Source organism: Xenia sp. Carnegie-2017, unplaced genomic scaffold (genome assembly GCF_021976095.1).
Source record: "Xenia sp. Carnegie-2017 unplaced genomic scaffold, XeniaSp_v1 HiC_scaffold_2, whole genome shotgun sequence".
NCBI classification, from domain to species: Eukaryota; Metazoa; Cnidaria; class Anthozoa; order Malacalcyonacea; family Xeniidae; genus Xenia; species Xenia sp. Carnegie-2017.
The window spans coordinates 7,135,491-7,159,712 of record NW_025813482.1 but is presented as its reverse complement, the minus strand read 5'-3'; the positions used below and the strand labels follow the sequence as shown (position 1 = coordinate 7,159,712).

Sequence of the window (24,222 nt, the reverse complement as noted above, 5' to 3'; positions counted from 1 at the left end):
TATGTGTCTTGAATCTTGAATGCCTTCATTAATACAATGACTTGTTGATGTACATCACACATTATTTTTTCTGCAATATGTGTGACCAACATTTTTGTTGCCATGGTAACCTTTTTAAAAATGCATGTAAGTTGTTTTTGAGACCTTCAATGCATATTTTTACATTCTAATACCATATGGACAAATAACCTTTTTTGAAGCAAATCATTTTGGAGTTCATCCAATTTTCAGGTGTTAAAAACAACTGTTTGTGTCAAATGCGGCACTAAATAAATGTGCAAAAGTATGCCATTCTTTATTCAATGGAAGTTATAAGTGCTTAGAAATGATCCCACTAAATCCATCTTAAAGCACGAACTAATCGAAGAAGGATTATAGTCAAAAAAGTTTTAAATCTACTTTAAAACATTACTTACTTGTTAATTTGACTTCAACTAATGTTGAGAATCAGAGAATGTTTTTTTTCAAAGCAAGTACCATCCATAAAATCAACAAAAAGCCTATTCTATATGTATACACCAATGAAACAACTTTGATGCCACCATAATTTGTATTCCAAAAAACATCAGGATTTGTGCATTAGAGAACCAGACCAGCAGACTTTCACATGTCACTAGAGCAGGCTCGTGCCTCAAGTAATTTCACGTGTCCAGGAGTGTCGCCGATTACACAAGTGTTATGTTCTCAACAAGAAATGAAAGCTCAGTTTGAAAAAATAAAAGCCTCTGGCATGTTTTTATGTTTTTAAGAAGTATACACTGGTTTTCAAAAAGTTTTTAACTTTGTGTCTTCTTATTATGATACTTCAGTAACTCAAAGAAATTGACATCAAAATAGCATTATACAAATATATTTGAAATAGCATTATACAAATAAATTGCATATTTTTTATTTACAGATTGACAAAAAAGTTTGGCACTATGCAAATTTCAAACAAAAATCATGAAGTTTAAAGATGTTGTATTCATTGAATTGTTTTAAGATTATCATCCTTCTTAACGTAAAATCAAAATTTCAAATTATCATTGCGTGTGTGTCTACAATAAAATTTTAGCTCTCGTCGAGTTGATAAACAAGAACGTTGTCATAAACAAGAAGATATAAAAACATTCATGCGTTGGTTTCGTTTGTTGACGATTAAAATTCCAAGCAAGTATCATGCTGACTTTCTCTCAACCATCAATCATGAATTTCCGGGTGTGCGTATATTGTCATCACTAACTTAGACCATACAACCATTATCTGGATATTGTAAACATCTCAAGAAAATTCACAATAAATTTATGTTTACTATCTCCAGAACATCACTTGTCCCTCATGACTAAAAGCATTCTACGATGATCGCACGATAAATTGCGCAATTGGCAAAAACGAAGCACCTTTACTCGCGAATAGGTACGCATAGCGTACTTGTTGTGATCAGAGAAGCCTTTTCCTATACTATTTGTATACTCAATAAATATTAGCTGATGAACAGTTATGCTCTTTCAATGCCATTTGATCAAGTAGCATTTTGTAATTTCAAGCTATTTTTACAGTGTTCTTTTTCAAAACAAAGTTATCAGCAGGGCTAAGACATTTTCGATGAATTCAAACGAGCACAATGGGAATTATAGTGGTGGTCTTAAATTGCACAGTAGCTTATAAGAAAATACAAGTTAAGCTTTTTCAAAATTAATTTGAAGACCGTGGGATGCGTATTGACCATCATTATCTTGGCATGCATTTTTCCACCAAGTGTTTTTTTCTGTCTGAAGTCTACAATTGCAAAAGGCTGCATTTTCAATGCTTCAAAACTTATTTTCTGAAAACTGCTAAAAATTCGACAAAAAATAACCTGTCTGCAATAAATATTTCGGGGTATTGATGGGAAACAATTTCATAATATTTTATCAAAACATGTACAGAAAATTCACAGGAATTTATTGTTGAAATTTTCAAATGATATTTATCAATACTTTGCAGAAATATTTGATCACAAAGGAGTAACGCTCAACGGAATTTATTTTATTACCATAAAATTATTTAATCAATTAATATGAAGTATCCTTGAGAGTGCAAATAAATATATTTAGGAAGTTCAGACTTCAACTTTGGGTCATTTGCTTATTCAAATCTTCATCCAGAATTATCCTGATGACGTTTAATGAAAACTTCAACGTCACAAAAACAGCAGAAGATGCATGAAAACGTTTGTCAACAATTGATGAATTATCGTCTGTCGCACTCCATTCCCTAGTGAAAACAATTGCTTTGTAATGAATTAGATGACGTCTTTCCATTTAATGTATACAAATAAAATACAATAACAGCTACTGCAATAATTTCCCTTGTCAACAAATGTTGTTTTACCGTAACTGCGTAAAAGCACTATTGATATTGCGCATTTAATAGTGCTTTTACGCAGTTACGGTAATATTATTCACGACTTAGCACAAAAATATGATGGAAAGGTTTCCCTATCAGACTTTCGGAAGTTTGAAAAGCTCACTATTTTAAAAAAAACTTGTCGTTTTTATTAAATGCGAAATGTTGTTTTACGTCCACTCACTTACTTTCATCAATTTTTGATAAGTAAGAGTAAAAGAAAAACTTCATGGTAATTGTAATAAATATTTGTGATTATGAATTATTTCAACATAGTTGGTGTAATCGATACATTTACAAATGGATCCAAATACACACCCAGCAAAAAGGTTGTTGTCTATCATATTATGTGTACTAAGGAGATTAAGTATAAAGACTGCTGCTACAAAGAACAATCTAAAACGATAATCTTTATCAAGCATTTCCAATGCAGTTTGTTAAAAATGTTTTCATTATGACTTTGAGCATAATTTCTGACCAAAATATGCATCACATATACAAAATAGCTACTAAAGATATAAATTAGAATAACTACATTCAATATATGCAAGATGCATAAACATTAGAATTTGACAATTAAAATCTTTCAAACATGCATATCATATGTGATGTTTATTTCACGTGCAATGATTGTTTATTATCTTTGTTAAGTGATGACATTCACCTAAGTAAATTTCCACAGGTATGTGAGCCCACGCACAAGTGTTCGTGACGTACAAGTTACCAAGACTTCCTTAATCCTTTCGCCGTTTTTGTTATGATTTGCAAGAAATGACTTGTTTATTTTGTTAAACTGTCTGAGTTCACAATTACAGTCTCTTTTATATTTATTAAACAACTCTACTAGTAATACATATTTGTATATTTGAGATGGGATTTCTCTGAATTGAACATTCAACTTGATGCTACCAGCCTTCTTTAATATAAAAAAATACAAGCCATGTACATACAGAGATTTTTATCTTGTAGTTTAATTAGAGCGTGTGATTTATGTCTAGTAAACTCGTTCTTTTCGTGTATTTATCCTATATGTCTGATTATATATGTTTGAATGTCAGTAAATTCATGCATATTTATTAGTTTAGAGATTTGTAGTCAATTTTTATAGTCTGGATTGAAATCATTAATTTTGATTTAATTTGAACTTTCAATTCGGTAATTTTTCTGTGAAATTCCTGGTTTTATCATAATGGTATTTTAAAAAGATTTTGTCAAAATGTTCGAGTCTATTTATGATAATTGCTACATCACTCTTGTGCGAAACGTAATTACGAATCACTGTGCATTTTACAACTCTGTCCATCCAGTTACTGAAAAGTTGTACGACGACGTACGAGCAAAAATAGGATAAAAGATTTTACAAAATATAGTGTACATTACAAATCGTGCATTTTCATTGGCTAAATTTGATATATTACGAAATGAATGTTGGTTTGCATTTCTGCTGAAAGAAAGAAAGGTGTGTTTTGTATATTCCAGGCATTATTTTCACATTCAAGCGCAACGATGACTAAGTTTTTTGAAAATTTGACGTTGTTGTACAACATGGTATTATTTTTCAAAAGAATGCAATGATCACTCCAGTTACAAACTAGTTCACTGCGGAAAGTTTCCCACACATGCGCAAATTACAACATACGGGTATGCGTCGTCCTTCTGTAAGTTCTGAATCATGGCGACAAGTTTAGCGAGGCCAGCTCTTACCAGAGAAGGTTTTTTTTACCTTTTACTGTTTTATGTTTACTTTTGTAGTATTTTTGACTTTTGAGGTAAAAATATTCTTACCTTAATATTTTAATGTTTGTAGATATCGAGCGACAAGCACAGGACATTGTTGATAAAAAGGCTGGAAAAGCTCCAACGGACAATACAGATTTGGTAAGATATATTTTAAATGGAAAAGCTTTGACCTAACTCGCTAGTTTATTTTCATAATTAAATATGAACCAGATAGAGTTTATAAATCTAAATGAATAAATAATTACGTGGAATGTGGATGGTTTGTCAAAATCTCATGTTAGTAAAGAGGACTTCTTTTATTTGTAAGAAATCTTTCGCTTCTTCTTTCGCTACTGATGGGAAAAATGAACTCATTTCAATGGTTAATCTTATTAGATATTTTCCTACGTTAGCTATAACACCTATGGTAGCTGTTTTGTTATTTACCAACAGGTCTTTCTTTAAAAATGGCATCTTGTCAACATTTTTTGTCTTCATTTGCCTGTTGTACAGATTAGTGGACAATTATGATCTTTTTTTTACTTAAAGCATTGCAGGGTATCAAATTGGCATTTGCTGCAATTGGAGGATGCCAACCTAATTACAATATTTGCAAAGTTTCAGCAAAACTGTGTAAAACTTTAGATCGGCATTAAACTTTCCATATTTATTGCCAAAAATAGGGTATTTGCAGAAGTATGTAAGGTAGATCCTTCCAAATTCCAAATTGCAATGCTAAATTCTCTCAAATTGAAGACAGTGTAAAATTTGTTAACAACTATGTCAAAATATCTGTGGTATTTCTTGATTTCATTTAGGTATTTAAAAGTATATATTGCATTTAGCATTATGTTGCAGCATGGCTTTGTCTTTGTATATACTCAACATCATTTGTATTGCTTATAAAAAGATAGCTTGTCTGTTTGTTTTGGCAAAGAAATACATGTTGTCAATCCTTGCAGCTGCCATATTTAAAAGTGTAATGCATTTTGTGTAAGCAAAGTCGATTCCTTGACTTACACCAGCCGAAACCTCTACTTGTGTCCTTCTAGAGCACAAGTACAAATGCCTTGCAAATTTATTCAAATTTCTTGATAATAATGATAATATTTTTACTTTGGTGTAATTTGTGAAGTTCTTTGTTGGTTTTATAATGTATTATATGAACTTTCCTTGGGTAACTTACGTAAAAATCTTGTTGCACTACTTTTCTGACAAAATTCTTTATTGTAATAAATTTAAACAATGATTATCAGGTTCATGCTTTGCGTGTTTAATGTTTATGTTTTCATGTATGGGAACTTTCGTGGGATAAGCAATCCAATGCATATTCAGTACAGGTTTTGTTTGTTTATTGACTTATGTGATCATATTTATTTATAGGAACCATTTATGGTTGATAGTTTGATTGCTGCTACGGTATTCACGCCGTATTTTTATGCTGTACTTATGTACTTAAATCAAACATATTACAGCAGCCATTTTTGTGGTCCCTTAAAATGACCAACCAAGCGCAAAGCATGATCCTCATACTCATTTTTAACAAGCGTTGACTTTATTTGTATACTTAAAATACCCTAGAACTATGTGTTTTTATTGAAGCAAAAGAAATTATTTGTTTCAGGTTGGATTGACTTCTCAAGGATATTTTGATACTGATATTTATGGATCAAGTTCAAGCAAGTATGTTATGATTAAGTTTGGTTTCTTTATGTATTGGTTTGCATGTATTATACTGTAAATTTCAATAAATTGAATTGTTTTCCTTTTATTTTAAAATAATTAAAATAATTATTAATTAATAATAATAATTAATAATTGGTGTAATTAGGTGTGACATGAGTGAGTGACAATTTTGGTATGGTGCATTCACTGCAATAATGGTGTGTCACATGTTTGCTAAATCTTTGTTTTTATAGATTTGATGGTTATGAAGCTTCGATTCCAACAAATGAAGCTGAAGAGGTAAATTAATTTTTTGTTCGCATTATTTTGATATTAGAATTGTGCCTATTGTAGCATAACTTAGAAAACATTATCCGCTAAATTGTATTGTAAATCACCTTATGGAAAAAACCCAATTTTGCCTGTTTTGCACAATGTCCGACTTTGAATGTCTAATGCACCATTTTCACGTCAATGACCTTCAAATCCTGCTTTTGCTTTATTAGTTTATTACTCTTTGATTTTTCATTTTTCCAGTTGATTTTTGCTGTTACAGGAGTGACCACCACTTATTAATTTATACAAAACATCTCACCACATTTAACTGTGGACATCAGCTTTGGTTGTTGGGGTCAGCATGTTAAAATAAAGTTATTCTATCTACCAGTATCTATATACAGTATCTATCTATGGTATCTATCTCCAGTCAACCACCACAATGGAAAATGAATTTAATATGAGGACATTGCTAATTTATAAAGGAGAAGAAAACCATAGCCCTTCCTTCTTTTTTGTACTGAGACTTTCAAAACCCTTGTTTAATCAAATGTGAAAGATCATCCATTGCTGGATAGGATATTCTACTGAGAATTAGACCAAGGCACCAAGCAGAAAATTTTGTTTCCGAATTTCTAAAATAATACCATTCAAAATATTTTGCTACTGTTCATTACATTTATTTAGGTCAAAGAAACACAATGAACATATATGTTGTGAACAATGTAATTTTATTTCAAAAATTTTACTGAAATAATTAACTAAAGTTTTTTCCAGGATGATGATGATTATTCTGCAAGTGCACTGGGCCAAGGAAAAAGAGCAAGATACACAGCACCTGTGGCGTTACTTAATGACATTCCTCAAGGAGAACAGGTATGTGTATTTTACTGTTTTCAACTATGTCATATTTAAATGAAGCTATGTCATATTTAAATAAATGGGATCATCCCGTTGAGTCATCTAAATTTTTCAGGTTCATGAGACAATTGCTTAAATTGTCCAGCAAAGTGCGAAGATCATACCTTCATTTAATTTCAAACACCGCACTGCATAAAACATTCTTCACATGTCATATTTAGTTGTCTTGATGGGGCCCTGAGTTGACTTATTTTGCCATCAATGGCATCCCTTCTTACTCAGATGTTTTTTTGACATGTTAAAGTGATTGTGTAGTAAACTTGATTGCATGCCTTACTATGCCATTTATTTATAAAATAAGTTTTTTGCTTGCAGTACAATGCATTTGCTGAACACAAACAACCAACAATTGCTGAGAGAGAAGATGAATATCGTGCAAGAAGAAGGGCTATGATAATATCCCCAGAAAGAAATGATCCATTCTTAGAAGGTAGTCATCATTTTTGTTTTTCTTTGAAATACATCATTGTTGAAAATTTTTAAGTTGTTCATAGTTTTCTAAATTTTCTAATAATCAACAAAGCCTACGTAAATATCAATTCTTTTTTCATGTTTTCCCTGAGTTTTCACTGATTTAAACATCGCCTGCTAATATTTGATAATAAAAAAATACACAAAATTTATTTATCAGCATTTTTTCTTCTATGTAGTGATTATCTTTAAGGTAAGTTGTCTTGCATCATGCTAACAATTCTCACTGATGGTTTCCTTGGAAAATCAGTGATGTACATTTGTTTTTAATGATATTTGCAATAGGCTTTATTCCAAAAATAAATGTCTGTGAAGATCATTGGTTGTGATTCTTTAATCTGCAAATAATATACGTATACTCACTGTGTTTTTTATCTGTCACAGTCATCTTGTGACAATCTTCAATAATTACGTTGATTCAAAACTTCCGTGTATGTTGCATTAAGTATTTGTTTGGGCAAATACTTTTATTTACTTTTTTATTGAATGTTTGTGGAGTTTCATGAAATGCTGAATAATATAGCAACATCTTTTAATGGTAATTCTCATTCTTTTCAACTGCGTACGTATTACACCAAGTGTTTTACGTATAATTGATTTGAGTCTTTTAATGTTCAGATTCACTCGATATGTGTTAAAGCGGTTATGTTATAAAAATGGTTTTCACTCCCCTTCTCGTGAAACACTGATATATAATGAAAATTTATTAGGAATCTTCAGTCTAGTTGATTAACATGGAAGTGAGATGAACATGGTTATATGGAGCAAGTTTCGCCATCCTTGGGTTGGTTTTAGCTGCCAGACAAACAATAACATTACAACATCCAATACATATTTCTATCCTTATATATGTATAATTTTGTATGCGATGCAATCATTGATCGCATTGATTCTATAAGTTGTATACTTACTGAAATATCATTTTTAAAATATTTTATGAAGCATTTACAAAGCTGAAAAAAATGGTTTTAGTCGATCAACACTTAAACGTTTATTATTTGGATTTATCAATGTATATATCTTATATAATTTGCGTTCTTTTGATTGTATCGGATTCGTTTATCCTCCATGTGTGTATCAACTTCCCTTTATGTATTGGGGTATCTTGTGTTGGTGCGTGTTTTGAGGCAAGTGGCTTGTTACATTTTTGAACAACCATCCCGTTTGGAATAGGCAACTCATGGAGTCGCATGGTCTATTTCTGAATATGTTGTCTTTAAACTTTCATCATAAGCCAATATTTAGTTTGTTGAATTGTTTTTCCGAAGTGTTTTATTACTTTAGTTCTTTTCCGAAAATAAGAAAATTAATTCGCCAAAGATGCTTTTCATTAGACAGCTATTTAGGAGACCATGTTTCACTCAACAGTTGTTTATTCTTTTGCACTCTTCCAAGGTACCCTCGCCAACCTTCTTTTTTTACTTTTATTTTTTCTATTTGTAATCCCAAATTTAGTGTGTTTTTTATATTTTAATTTCATATTTCATGGGAACTCCATGCTGTTGTATATAATCTTACGTGAAATCATGATAATGCTAACCAGCAGAATTTATTCTGCTTTTTTTTCTTTTGCTATAGCAATAAGTTTAAAGACACCTGATCCTTCTCAAATGAAAGGACGAAGCTATCCAGATATTTTGATGGAACAACGAATGAGGAAAGAAGAGGTAGAAACAACTTTATCCCATGCTTTTTACAAATTGTTTTCATTCACCAAAATAGAAAAGCCAAAGCAAAGAATCAGCGGCAGCCATTAATGTTGTTTTCATTTTTGTTACAGGTTGAAACTCGAAAGGAAATTCTTGAAAAAGCTAAGTCTGGAGAACTTCAAGTAAAGGTTCCAGCTAAACCTGTTGGTGGGTGTTCTTTCCTTCAGCTTTTATTTCTGCATACTCGAAACACAGCATTCTTTTATGTGTTTATTCCCAAACCACTACTTCGTTGACAAAACCATTGAATTTTTATTTGAAAATGTTTAGAGAAGAAAAGACGTCGTTGGGACCAACAGCAAGGTGGTGATGATGAAGCACCCGTGGCGAAAAAGAAGTCTGGTACCTGGGATCAGAGTGAGGTAATTTATGCATTTATACGTAATTATGGCTCACGTTCTGTTATCACAGGAAGTAAGGAACACACAATATATTATAAAAAATATATAATTATATATAATGATGGCGAATAACTGAGGAGGGTCATAATCATACGAGTGTTTAATTACAAATGCTTCATATTTTTACGTGGTAGTAATTCTTTGTGATGATGACGTCATATTGTAGAGCTCGTTATGAAATAGCTAAACCGAAATTCTTGAATATATACGTAGCTTGTAACGTCTTTTCTTCAATTGTAGGTTGCAACACCTTCGGGTAGTCGTTGGGATGAAACCCCGGTCGTCCTAAAGGTGCTGAAACACCAGGTGGGGGAACACGATGGGATGAAACCCCCGGTCGTGTTAAAGGTAGTGAAACTCCAGGTGGAAGCACTACACCACACCGTGGTGCTGAAACGCCTGGTGCAACTCCAAGTGCAAGAATGTGGGAAGCTACTCCAAGTCATGCTACACCCGGGTCTACAACACCAGGCAGTATGACACCTGGTCACTCTACCCCAGGTAAGAACTATGGGAAGGTTGTTAAGTTATAACGTGACAAATTATTGCTGAAAAATTACCAAACAAGCAAAAACAAAACGTCCTTTTGCTCAACTCGAGTATTTAACTACAGTATTCCTGACTGCGGTCAGAAATTTTACGTACAATTTCACCCACTTCTACAGCCAATCATATTGCAGAACTAGCTGTGTGCACGCTGCTACAACCAATCATATTGCAGAACTAGCTGTGTGCACGCTGCTACAGCCAATCATATTGCAGAACTAGCTGTGTGCACGCTGTTAATTTGTACGAGCTCAATTCTGTTGATTTTGGAGATGTACGTACAAATAATGCCAAATGATGAAGTAAAGATGAATAATCTGAGTGAAATGTTATGTTTCATCAAACCAGAGTTTTAACATCTGTAAATCTTGGTAATTCCTTTTAAGTTATAAGGTTTTGCTGTAACATCAGATGGAGATTAAAACTTGTCCTTAGTTATGTGAATATTCATCAATTGTTAAGTTGATTGATGTTACATAAAGACGAGAAATAACCATGTAATTGTACGATCACAATGATACTTAACATCTTTAGTAATCTGATGGCAATTACAGCTTGTGATATTCTCCAAATGACTGCTTCCTATAGAATTATTGTTTCATGATGATTTTGCTTCATATATTTCGTAGAGATGTCTTTTCTGTCTTTTTTATACATTTTCGTTTCGTTTATTATCCAGGTGTGTCAACGCGTCGAAACAGATGGGATGAAACTCCAAAGACGGACCGTGGAACACCCGGGCACACAACCCCCGGTCAAGCAACGCCTGGATGGGCGGAGACCCCACGTACTGACCGTACTGGCGCACAAACACCCGGGGCAACACCAACCCCCGGAAGTAAGAGACGATCGAGATGGGATGAAACGCCATCAGCACAAATGGGTGGTGGTACACCTCTAGTTAATGCTAGTGGTATAACACCAGCTGGAGCTCAAGCTATGAATATGTCCACTCCTACTCCAGGTTTGTTGAGTGAACAAGTCAGATATTTTTCATCGAGTTTAAATGATTTCGCCTAAAATACATATTAATGGTACTTCATTTTCATTAAACGATTCTATGTAATCTTTAAAAAATTTCATTTGAGATGGAAATATTAGAAGCTTGGCGATTAAAGAATACTCGATCCTGAATGAATGAATGTCATTCTAAACAATGCATACACATGATACAATATACTACAAAGCTAGGCTACTTTGTATTGTGCTGTTAAGTGTGATTAAGTCAGAAGAAGTAATTGCCTTTATTCACGTATCATGAGATTTGAGCTCCGTGTTTGTTAATTGGACATTTTATACATATTTTTCAATGTTTTAGGTCAAATGATTTCAATTACCCCTGAACAGAGGCAGGTATTTCGATGGGAGAAAGAAATAGATGAAAGAAACAGACCTCTAACTGATGATGAATTGGATGCAATAATGCCTAAAGAAGGCTACAAGGTACGTATAATCACTATTGTTATGCAATAGTTGAAGATCAACGAAGAATGTGAAATGTGATGACGTTCATCTGTCAAGTCTCCATTTCTGCATATTTAGATATTAGATCCTCCTCCTGGATATCAGCCATTACGTACACCATCACGAAAGTTAACTGCAACTCCTACACCAATGGGCTTCAGTGGGTTTACCATGCAGGTATCTATCTTACAACACCTATAGAGGATAAGACGTGCATTCAGGAATGAAGTATTTCTTCTGTTCATTTTAGACAGAGGATCGAAATGCTAAATTGGTTGAAGATCAACCACCTGGAAATTTGCCGTATCTTAAACCTGATGACGTCCAGTATTTTGACAAACTATTGGTGAGTTTGTGTATTACTTTAAAAACGTTGCTCCTAAATTTTTGATAAGTTAATCAAGACCCGCACGAGTGAAATACGTACAGTACTTCTGTGAATCATCAATCGTGTCCTGTAGATTTACCATTCCAATGAAACATCTGTTTATGAATGAATCTAAAGTCAACAAGACGCCTGCTTAGGCGTATACTCGTGCTCTGGTGATCAAGTAATTTCCGTTTTGATGATCCGGTCAAAAAATGAAAGATTGTGGAGGGAAATATGCCGAGGGCGAGTGATTTTTACGGTTTCTTAATTCGAGCAATATTCCCATGTGTTTGGAGTAGCGTTACAAGTACTCTTAGCAAAAGTATGAAAGCTAAATCCTCTTAAATGCCAAATTGAAGTACTACAATCTCTCTAGCAAGGAAAGCTCTGAAAATTTGTAAACAACAAAGTCAAAATATCGATGATATTTCTTGCTTTCATGTAGGAATTCAAAAGTATATATCGCCCAAAACATTATGTTGTAGCGTAGCTTTGTCTTTTGTGCGTATATATTTTGCATCCTTCGTATTATTTGAAAAAGGATGGCTTCAATGTTTGTATTGTCGAAGAATTATATTTTGTCACTCCTTGCAGTCGCCATATTGTGAAAGCGCAAAGCGTTCTGGTCAAAAAGTCGATTTCTCGACACTGTAAGCCGAAACCTTTACTCTTGCCCCTCCAGAGCACGAGTAATAATGTGTATTGTAGAGTAGTTACATGAAGTAGTTAGTTATGCTAAAATCTGCAGTGCTTGAGTATTCAAAGTGCAAGAAACATTTTGGTACTATGAGACATTTCTAGTGTGTTGTGTTATTAGGTTGATGTTGACGAAAGTACGCTTAGTGCTGAAGAACAGAAAGAGAGAAAGATTATGAAACTATTGTTGAAAATTAAGAATGGAACTCCGCCGATGAGAAAGGTAAAAATTTTCTCTCAATTATTGCTCACTAAACTGGAAAAAAAACCCTGCAATGCGATTTGTTACACTCGCATATGTAATAGAGCAACATATTTGTTTATTTAACTTTATACTAATTAATTCGAAGAGCCACCGGCAGTGTTGGAGACAATAAAATGGCATCGTGCAGTTCTTTCTATGTAAGCCAGCTAAGCATGCTTTTGCTAATTTTTAGGCTGCATTACGACAAGTGACTGATAAAGCCCGCGAGTTTGGTGCTGGTCCATTGTTTAATCAAATCCTTCCATTACTGATGTCTCCGACTCTTGAAGATCAGGTAAAATTATCTACGTAGATCTCAATAATCATGTATTTAATGTTTATGATAAATCATGCAGATACGTACAGTACCGCTCGCGTATTTGTTAACATACGGTACGCGTATGAAACGCGTATGATACGAGAACGATACGCGTATGATACGAGAACGATACGCGTATGATACGAGAACGATACGCGTATGATACGAGAAACATACGCGTATGATACGAGAACGATACGCGTATGATACGAGAAACATACGCGTATGATACGAGAACGATACGCGTATGATACGAGAACGATACGCGTATGATACGAGAACGATACGCGTATGATACGAGAAACATACGCGTATGATACGAGAACGATACGCGTATGATACGAGAACGATACGCGTATGATACGAGAAACATACGCGTATGATACGAGAACGATACGCGTATGATACGAGAACGATACGCGTATGATACGAGAACGATACGCGTATGATACGAGAAACATACGCGTATGATACGAGAACGATACGCTTATTATACGCAAAATTATGTTAACAAATACGCAAGCGGTACTGTATACCACTAACTTCACAATAATTTACGTACTTTACTGGTTAACATAACCTATTTTTGTGTAAATCCAATTGTCTATTATTAAATAAAAAATATTTTTATTTTATTTGACTTTCTTATGTAGTTCACCAATTTGAACTTAATTGTCACATCTACGTTATTCGTCTACAAATTTATCATTTCAACTTAATAGGAGCGTCATTTATTGGTTAAAGTCATTGATCGTATTTTGTACAAATTGGATGACTTAGTTCGACCTTTTGTTCACAAGGTAAGTTTTAAAAAACTACTTGTCACATTTGTAATCAGTGCTTTTAACAGCGGTGAAACTTACATAATGTCCATTTGTTGTAATCATAACAATGTTTTGATCATCATTTATCATACGACATCGTTTTCATGTATTACGTATAAGTCACGCAAAGAAACTACTTGCATGTATTATCAATCTAGCACAAATGTACGTGTGGGATAAGAATATCGTTGTAATTTCTGAATAGGTTAATTTCCTAAGGGTTTTTTTATACATCCTCTCATTTCGTCCTTTACTTCATACCTCCTGTAGAAGTCAGAGACCTTTTATTATGAGCATTGTTTTCCTTTCAAATGTGTTTGTTTTTTAGAGATGTGTTTTCGGACTGTAGACTAGCGATTATTCTTAAGATAATTGTTTGTACTTTTTCTGACTCTTTATCTTAAACTAGATTCTTGTTGTCATCGAACCTTTATTGATTGACGAAGATTACTATGCAAGAGTGGAAGGAAGAGAGATCATCTCGAATTTGGCTAAGGTTTGTAACATTTATGGTGTGTATATAGCTTATTGAAATTGACTCAGTTCTGTAATACCTCTGCAGATATTCTAGCTAAGGTGTGTAAGATTTATAGTATATATTCAGTATATATTCAGTATATATTCAGTATATATTAGTATAGTCTATATTCAGTATATATTCAGTATATATTCCTTAGCCTACTGGATAATCCGTCACTGACTTTACTGATCAATGTTTGTACTGATCAATCTAATTGTTTTAGGCTGCAGGTTTGGCTACGATGATCTCCACAATGAGACCTGACATTGATAATATTGATGAATATGTTCGTAACACAACTGCCAGGTTTGTCCACCTCTGTTGTTTTATTTTGTAAAATCTGTGCTAAATATTGATATTAAAATTATGTAAACCTTTTTAATGAAACCTGTTAACTGCAATACTTTAAGAAACTGTTAAACTTGTCTAAGAGATTACAATTTACTTTAGAGCGTTTGCTGTGGTTGCATCTGCTTTGGGTATTCCATCTCTGTTGCCTTTTCTGAAAGCTGTTTGTCGAAGTAAAAAATCCTGGCAAGCTCGTCACACTGGCATAAAGATTGTTCAACAGATTGCAATTTTGATGGGTTGTGCTATATTACCTCATCTGCGTAGCTTAGTTGAAATCATTGAGCACGGTAAGTATTTTGTCAGAAGTATATTTACATTATATTTATAAAAAACGATTGCATAAACCATTTTGAGCTGTTCATTTGTTTTTGATTTATTAGAAAAAATCCTTTATGTGATTGAGTCAATTTTTTGTGTAAAGTTGCATTCAATCTATTTAAAAATACATCACCTATCAATAGCTTTTTACTTTCAATACCTTCACTATATTTTTGGGCTGCCAGTTATACTAATACATTTTTCATTTAAGGGCTTGTCGATGAACAACAGAAAGTAAGAACAATCACAGCTCTTGCTTTGGCTGCCTTAGCCGAAGCTGCTACTCCATACGGCATTGAATCGTTTGACAGTGTTCTTAAACCTTTATGGAAAGGTATTCGACAACACAGAGGAAAGGTAAAGCAATATTCACTTTTAAATATATAGTTATGTACTTTTATTCAACTTAAAATTCTTAAGAATATTTTAGTTTACATTATAATGTACATTCTTTAGGGTTTAGCTGCTTTTCTTAAAGCTATTGGTTATCTTATACCATTGATGGATGCCGAATATGCGAACTATTACACCAGAGAAGTTATGTTGATCTTAATTCGTGAATTTCAATCTCCTGACGAGGAAATGAAGAAAATTGTATTGAAGGTAATTTATCTGTTGGTGTTTTTTTTTTTATCAAACAACTTTGTATTTATAAATCGTTCCTTGTTCATCAACTACGATTTTTCCCAAGCAAGTTTTAGTATATTTTTGCTGTTCTTTGTTGGATACATACTCCAGCCCGTTACCTGGAAAACGGCTTCTATAAATTTGCTTGTCGAGATTTGTAAAGATGCGTTAAATCCTTTAACGTGTTGGGTGGTTTTCAATACTCAGGTTTATGTGCGTTCATCGCTTTAATCGAGATTTACCTATTTATGATTTCCAGCTATTGTAATTGCAGACGAAATATGTGTAATTTTTCATCCCTGAAAGCATGAGAGTTTCAAGCAATTTTTTTTCATTTTTTTTAACAGGTAGTCAAACAGTGTTGTGCAACAGATGGTGTTGAACCTCAATATATCAAGGATGAAATTTTACCAGAATTCTTTAAACATTTCTGGCAACATCGTATGGCATTAGATCGTCGTAATTACAAACAGCTTGTGGACACGACTGTTGAATTGGCTAATAAGGTTGGTGCTTCGGATATCATTGGTCGTGTTGTGGATGATCTCAAGGATGAAAATGAACAATACAGAAAAATGGTTATGGAAACAATTGAAAAGGTAAATTGTTGTTTTTCATGCATTTCCCATTGTATTACAATTCATGTAAATAGTTGATGACAACAATTGAATAAATGGGGATGGTGTTCTTGCTATTGTGAACGTACAGCACATGCTTTGGATTAAAATTAACTCTCAAGAACAACTTCACGATGTTCAATAATTAGCTGTCTGATTATTTTATATTTTTGATTAAGTAAAGTATTCATAAAAGTGTTAATCATACGTCTGCACATCTGTAATATTTCCATTCACCTTTTGATATTTTTTGTTTATATTTTCATGTTTTAAGATTATGGGAAACCTTGGCGCGTCCGACATCGATTCTCGTCTTGAAGAACAACTTATTGATGGTATATTATATGCGTTCCAAGAACAGACTCAGGAAGATATTGTTATGTTAAATGGTTTTGGCACTGTTGTAAATGCTCTTGGCAAACGTGTCAAAGCATATCTCCCTCAGATTTGCGGAACAGTTTTGTGGCGTCTAAACAATAAGTCAGCTAAAGTTCGTCAACAAGCTGCTGATCTTATATCGCGTATTGCACAAGTTATGATGACTTGTGGAGAAGTAAGCTTTTTTAATAAACTAAAAGTTGTCTTATTGAAGTTTTTTCCTTGAATAGTAAAACTGCAACTGCAGCAAAGTCACAATTGACGCTCATCACTACTTTGTAGGAGAAATTGCTTGGACATTTGGGTGTTGTATTGTACGAATATCTTGGCGAAGAATACCCTGAAGTTTTGGGAAGCATTCTAGGTGCTATCAAAGTAAGTTTCTTTTTTATGTTGTCATAGGTTTTGCATGCTTGCGAATCGCGGGAAATCCAATGATACGTACGTTTTTGTAAAAAGTTTTGTTAGATCGTGGTTGTATTAAAACATGAAACAAGATTTCGTAAGTACTTCTATCCTAAATTGTGTGTTTTATATTAAGGCAATTGTGAATGTCATTGGTATGAACAAAATGCAACCTCCAATCAAGGATCTTTTGCCACGATTAACACCTATTCTCAAAAACAGGTAATTAATGAATCACGTTAAATCTTTAATTGCACTTAGTGTGGTCTTTGTAAATGGACTGCTTCATTTTGTGCGATTTTAGTTCTTTATCTAAGGCATGCCTGTCTTTGCAAATTACGTTATTGTGTGAAAATATTTGCTTAGACATGAGAAGGTCCAAGAGAACTGTATAGACTTGGTTGGTCGTATTGCTGATCGCGGTGCTGAACATGTTAGTGCCAGGGAGTGGATGAGAATTTGTTTTGAATTACTTGAGTTACTAAAGGCCCATAAGAAGGCAATTCGTCGAGCAGCTGTGAACACGTTTGGTTATATTGCAAAGGCCATAGGGTATGATGAACAAAACTGTGATTATTTATCTGTACTTCGTTTAGGTAGAACACATTGCTATATAGATGCTTGTTTACTTACATTTTAACATGGGTTTAACTAGGTTTGACTTGAATGTAGTAAACATGTCGATTCTTTTCTAAGTCATTAATGAACGCACATTTCGTTATCCAGACCTCAAGACGTACTTGCTACATTGCTAAATAATCTAAAAGTGCAAGAACGCCAAAATCGTGTTTGTACAACAGTCGCCATTGCTATCGTCGCTGAAACATGCTCTCCATTCACTGTTCTTCCGGCTTTGATGAACGAGTACCGGGTACCTGAATTAAATGTTCAAAATGGCGTTCTCAAATCGTTGTCTTTCTTGTTCGAATACATCGGTGAAATGGGAAAAGACTATATTTATGCTGTTACGCCACTTTTGGAGGACGCATTAATGGACAGGTAAACTTGATCATTTGTGAGCTTTTCGCATGTACTCATGCGTACCTGTTTTTATACTCTACAATAATTAAAGACTATTTTATTGTCTTCGATGGCAATCGCTTCTTGTGCAATCCTCGCCATAGGTTTTATTTTATTTTGCACAGAGATTTAGTTCATAGACAGACAGCTTGCTCTGCAATCAAACACATGTCGTTAGGCGTATTTGGATTTGGCTGTGAAGATGCACTTGCTCATTTATTAAATTATGTTTGGCCAAATATCTTCGAAACATCTCCTCATGTCATTAACGCTGTCACCGATGCAATTGAAGGCATGAGAGTGGCACTTGGCGCTCCAAAGGTCTTGCAATATGCTTTGCAGGTAACAGTACGTAATTGTTTGTGTATCTCAAGTAACGCATGATAGATGCTAAAATACTGTGTTTCAAAAAAATGTTATTTGAACTTTTGTCAACTTTGATTTTCCCTGTGTTTATTCTGTGATTTGCGACAAGTTTTTTGTATGAAAACTACATTCGTTCTCTCGCACTCCCACTCAGGCGTTGTATGGATTTTTTCATTAACGTTTGACCGTTAGACAAAATTGTTTTCAATTGATAAGTATTGTAGTTGTACTGTGTTAAACAGATACGAACTTTCCCATTTTTTATTATAGGGTCTTTTTCACCCCGCACGTAAAGTCAGAGATGTTTATTGGAAGATTTATAACACTTTATACATTGGTGCCCAGGTACGTATGTGTTATAGCATCACACATAAACTTCCAACAAGTTTAGGTATTGCTTTCCTAGGTTGACATATTCCTAGAAACAGTATAATTCTACGTACTGTTGATTCGCAGAACCCTGTTTTATTTACAATTTTCTTTACAGGACTCTCTTGTTGCTGGGTATCCCACTGTCGTCGACGATGACAAAAACAATTTCGTTCGTGGAGAGTTGATGTACTTTTTATAGCGCGGATAAGTCGTAAAAATAAAAACAAATTAGTTCATAAAAGAAATAGAATGTAGACATCATGAAGTAATACGCTTACCACCATAATTATGACCCAATTTGGGTACTATCGATGTATGTTGACTTTTGAATTTATGCCTGCAGTACCAATTGTTAATTTAAAAGTTGTTTCATCTTCAAAACATGTAAATGTTCAGTTTTTCTGTAGCTACACTTAGTTACTTCAACGCTTTTGTGATTTTTGTTATATATGTATATGTATATGTATAGTTTGTTTTTGTTTTTTTCCCATGGATGGTCCACGATGTATTTTTAGGGGGTGGGGTAGGGGTGCTCCAGTTCAAATTAGATTTCGGTGGCTACTTGTTGCTTTACCATGTTAAACTTTAGTTAAGTTCTTTTACCTTTTTATTATAACTGGAATATTGTTGAAAGCGTGCTCCATTGAATGCCAAAGTATTGTATTTTGCAGGGAAATTGGAACCCCCCACATGCCCCCCCCTTTAGCTAAGGCTAGGAGGGGTGTACATTCTCTTCCCTAAATCCGTTCCTCTGTTTTTATGCCATATCTCTTATTGGTTGAGGGTAATAATGACGATGTTAAGAACATAAATTTATGTCTGGATGTACGGGCAAGTAAGGTTGTTGACAATTTCTTTGCCCATCATTATGCCTAGGCGAAAAATTGACATATTGTAGCAATGGTTTGATGTTTGGTTTGGGCGTTTTACTGGAAAAAGTTAACGTTTTTTTTCCTCAAAGTGACTGAAGCAATCTTGCTAAGATTTAAACAACAAGACATCTATCAGGTATCTGTCATTCGAGTCAACGTTTATCAATTGCGTAGCCTCATTTAGGGCGCGATGTTACTTAGCAACGTCTTATTTGTTTTGTTGACAAACGCAACATGCGTACATGAAGACAAAGTTCATTTCCAATTGATTTGATCTCTTCTAGTTTCACAGATCCAAATATTTTAGCTTCAATATTTTTATAAAGTTGTTAAAAATGTCAGATGCACCAGCGATTGGACACTATAGATGTCGAAATCAGACACAGGAAGAAAGTATTTACAATTTAATTCCTACAATTCCCCCTGCAAAAGAAAAACCTGCAAGGTGAGCGACATGTAAAATTTCGTGTAGTTTTTCTGTCGTTCTCATCTAAATGAAAAGAGTTTTGGCAGATAAAAATGAACTGGAATGATCAGGCAATCATAGCCAGAACACTACCTTGGCTGTGTTTCGTAACCTATGTACGTTTATGTGGCAAACTTTATGGTTCATGATTTCTATATGATTTTTATATAGATACAAGTCCAAATTTGCAGAAGCAGTTCGCCATGATTTAAAGAACAATAAGACCAATTCTAAAACTATGGTGAGGCGAGCACAACGCAATGAATCTCTCATTATCTTTCATTTCAGATAACTGTGATTATAACTTATAAGCTGTGTGAAATAATTATTTGACTTATGTCCAACTATTAAATAGTTAAACGTTAAAATGTGACTATACTGATACGACTTTCACAATTCATATTTATGAAGAATAATTAAACCATAGTTTGTTGTTATCAGTATTTACTAACAGCTTTGGTTGATAAATTTACTCTTGAAAATTCATCGTACATGTCATTCATGTGCAAAATAAAAATGTATGAGCACTTTTTTCAACCTTTCTTGTGCAGGGTCCTGCGAAAGTTGAAGTTGCCAAACCAAAAGAATTCCTGGTCAAACATTCCAAAGAAAAAAATTTATCAGAGGGTAAAATGTTTTATTTTTAGTTATTAACATAGAATTCTCAGATATTTTACGCATTACTGCAATGTTTTTTAAACAGGAAAATCTCAATTCAAGTATCCTGATGCAGAAAAAAGAAAACCATCAGTGCCAAAGCACAACGAGAAGCCAGCAATTATGGGTGTTAAGTCAAACAAGAATTTCATAACTACAAATGCTGTTGAAAACATCATGTCTATACCCAAAAAACATGAAAAAAAGTATGCTGATACCAAAACAGGAGCAACTCATCAACTAGAACCATCAGGATTAACACCAAAATATAGAAACAAAAAAGACTTTGGCAAAACACCTGAGTATCTTGAGAAACGCAAGAAAGAAGTTGAGCAAGCTCAAATTGAATATGATACTTACATTAGGGAAAAATTTCGACTGGGCGCAATGAAAAAACTGTCAGAAGATGAAAGGTAGGAAATAGCAAACACTTCATTTTTCAGGTTTTAATAGATAGGTGGTCTGTACATATTTTGAATGTCTGTAATAATTGACTGTTAAATTTAGACAATCAATAATTAATGGATTAAAGTCAAACTGGGAAGAACTACATCATCATTATCAAGGTTTGTCAGTTGTAACTGACACTGCTCCAAAAAAAGCCCGAAAAGAAAACCTTGAAGCTCAAATGAAGCAATTGGAGAGAGATATTGAGACAATGGAGAAACATAAAATTATATATATAGCATCCTAAGTAACACAAAAGAACACAAACATATATAAATATATGAATACAAATAGACTAAAAAAGAAATTTTATGTACAGCTGTTAAAAATCCCAGTATGTTACTTATAAGTAAAAATAAAACAAAAATGATGAATTTGTATGATGAACAACAATTTACTGTAAAATGTCAGTTGTAACTAAAGGTATTTTCAAAATATTCATGAAAAGTCTGTTTGTATTGAATTTGTTTCATAACGTAACCATAAACCTTATTTTCCATTATACCATCCCTGTTTTCATCTTGTGCTAGTTTAGGCAACTTTTTGTGTCTCATCAATGATGTAATTCATAAAAGGTTTGTGACAAACTTTGAATACAGCACAAACAGCAAGAATAGCTATGAAAACCATCTTCCACACATTAATAGGAAATCCTCCATAGAGCTGCTCTACAACTACAAGAAAGATAGAAGATTTAGAAGTCACTGAGCAATTGCATATTTTTACATTATTATAGCTGAAACAGTATACAAGCAATACTCCTCATACTAGCTTGGCTACACAACATGTGAATCAGCATGGAAACAATGATGGTAATCTCATAAAATGTACGATAGGCATGACAGTACAGTTTGGGTTTGGTATTCTAGTAGAAATGGCTCGTTCACATAACATGCAAAAAATTTTTTTTACACATTTTACTTTAAACAAGTTTACAACGTACTTATGTCATACAAAACAGGAACTTCCATTAAACTAGCCATGACTGGAACACCTGTGTAAATTGCTGTGACCTCAAAATATGTTTTCTGGCAAAATATAAATACCATATCAATTCTTAACTATTTCAGTCTTTAAAATCAAAATGAGGTCCATACTGGAAAGTTTGTAACTTTGCATCTGAGATTCACACAAAAAGCCCAGTTTTCACAAAATTGTGCACTTGAGATGTCAGGAGCACAGTACAAATTTTCCAGTCAAGAAGAAGATCACACACTGACCTCATTAAAACCTGAATTAAATACTGTCTTCTCTATATTTAGGAGTTTTCTACCAGTGGATGTAGTTGAATTTATTTGTTTCAAGATGAACTTTGTTGGCATCTAAAACAATCATTTGTAACTAATATTAATGAAAGGTTTTGAACGTTACATGTATAATTATAGATATACACAGAAACTGAACAAGTGCATATTTCATAAAATTGTTGAAAGCATGACCATGCAGAAATATAGATTTCCCAATGGCCTATCATGTTCTCTCTTAATCTTGAATGTTTAATTTTTAGTATCAAATAGTAGTGACATATTTGCAATTTTGTTTATTTTTGCAAATATTTATTTTTTGTTGCAGATATTTACTATGATGTAGAACTAAAGTTTTCTAAGCATCCCCATGCTCAATTCTAAAAACTTTGACCTGATATTCAAGCGTGTAAATTTTGTAACAAGTAAATTTTGTAATTGTTATTGAACAAAAGCACGCCCCTTGTGGAAATCAACCCCAGTTGACAAGGCCAGCGTGTCAAAATGAAAGATTTTCATTCATTTTCATTCATTCATTCATATTCGAAAGAAAATTCAGCCACCTGGCTCTATTCATACATTGTCTAATTCAGTATTTGAGTTACTAACCACAGCAGGGTAGGAAATACGAACTTCATAGTCAGAATTCGCTTTAAGGTTTGCCAATGAGTAATAAGCACTTTCACCATTGTGTAATTTCTTAAATTTAAAAAATTAATGTTCACATGGTTTTTCCATTTAAATCATGTTCTATTTTCCAAATACCTGATTGCAATAAAGTTGATCTGGTTCAACGCTGAAAGTCAATATAAAGTCAATAAGTTAGTTTTAAATTAGTCATTAATTTGATACAAGTACTAATATCAAATTCATACTTAACAAAGTGGATAGTTTCACTTGTCGTGCCAGCAGAAAAATATATGAAAGAAAAAATTAAATTACACAATGTAAAAAGCATTATCTGCAAAATGAAAATCTCCTGAACTGTACATATTTTCCTTATGACTATGTGACTGTGTGTGGACTGGAACTGGAGTGCGTGAGTGCTCCTGTTTGGAGTTCGCGCGCTTGCGTAAACTGCTTACTACATATATAAAACAATCTATATCCATCATTGATATCATATATCTATCTATCTGTCTGTCTACCTATCTTTTTTTACACTTCCACTCTACCCCTGCTCCCTTGTGAGAATCAACTGAAGTTGACCAGTAGTTGTTCCTCATTTACATTGTTTTGATTTTCACTGCTTGCTTGCAGCAGATTAGCACATGCAACAGCAGCACGCACCATTGAAGTAAATATATATGAAGTAAAGATGTATTTACTTCAATGGCACACATAAAACGTAAAATTGATACGCCCCCACATGGCTTGGCCAATAACAATCCTCCATCGTGAATGATATCGTGAACGAATTGGTGGTTGGCAAGGATGGCGTAAACAGTTTATTTATCACAGTTTAGGCATGGTCGTGGACAATTTGTGTAGAATGACTGTATTTTAATTGATACTGGCTAGTTTTAAAGAATTGTCAATGTCATTCGGCACAAAATTTTTAATATCTTGA

The 24,222-nt window shown here is 33.5% G+C and overlaps 3 protein-coding genes across 3 annotated transcripts; 2 read left to right on the top strand and 1 right to left on the bottom strand.

Annotated features, from left to right (window-relative positions):
- The first annotated feature begins 4,007 nt into the window (after positions 1 to 4,007).
- Positions 4,008 to 19,432, top strand: LOC124439968 (splicing factor 3B subunit 1-like). Its single transcript, XM_046990276.1, has 31 exons — positions 4,008 to 4,079; positions 4,175 to 4,245; positions 5,711 to 5,769; positions 6,006 to 6,051; positions 6,805 to 6,903; positions 7,264 to 7,378; positions 8,998 to 9,086; positions 9,200 to 9,275; positions 9,399 to 9,485; positions 9,821 to 10,030; positions 10,755 to 11,039; positions 11,394 to 11,518; positions 11,618 to 11,716; positions 11,790 to 11,885; positions 12,727 to 12,828; positions 13,043 to 13,144; positions 13,891 to 13,968; positions 14,402 to 14,488; positions 14,736 to 14,818; positions 14,963 to 15,150; positions 15,393 to 15,538; positions 15,638 to 15,784; positions 16,156 to 16,407; positions 16,700 to 16,978; positions 17,086 to 17,178; positions 17,345 to 17,430; positions 17,575 to 17,760; positions 17,935 to 18,207; positions 18,354 to 18,570; positions 18,865 to 18,939; positions 19,082 to 19,432. Exons 1-31 carry the CDS (start codon positions 4,040 to 4,042, stop codon positions 19,163 to 19,165), a joined length of 3,975 nt encoding a protein of 1,324 aa, XP_046846232.1. The 5' UTR covers positions 4,008 to 4,039; the 3' UTR covers positions 19,166 to 19,432.
- A 636-nt stretch (positions 19,433 to 20,068) lies between these two features.
- On the top strand, positions 20,069 to 21,855 carry LOC124440780 (enkurin-like). The gene is made up of 5 exons (XM_046991208.1): positions 20,069 to 20,283; positions 20,476 to 20,545; positions 20,856 to 20,931; positions 21,008 to 21,374; positions 21,469 to 21,855. Exons 1-5 carry the CDS (start codon positions 20,174 to 20,176, stop codon positions 21,653 to 21,655), a joined length of 810 nt encoding a protein of 269 aa, XP_046847164.1. The 5' UTR covers positions 20,069 to 20,173; the 3' UTR covers positions 21,656 to 21,855.
- On the bottom strand, positions 21,680 to 24,023 carry LOC124440782. Its single transcript, XM_046991213.1, has 6 exons — positions 23,528 to 24,023; positions 23,418 to 23,448; positions 23,262 to 23,351; positions 22,629 to 22,730; positions 22,352 to 22,436; positions 21,680 to 22,082 (listed from the first exon to the last, which is right to left on the bottom strand). Exons 1-6 carry the CDS (start codon positions 23,608 to 23,610, stop codon positions 21,940 to 21,942), a joined length of 534 nt encoding a protein of 177 aa, XP_046847169.1. The 5' UTR covers positions 23,611 to 24,023; the 3' UTR covers positions 21,680 to 21,939.
- Positions 24,024 to 24,222: the final 199 nt, after the last annotated feature.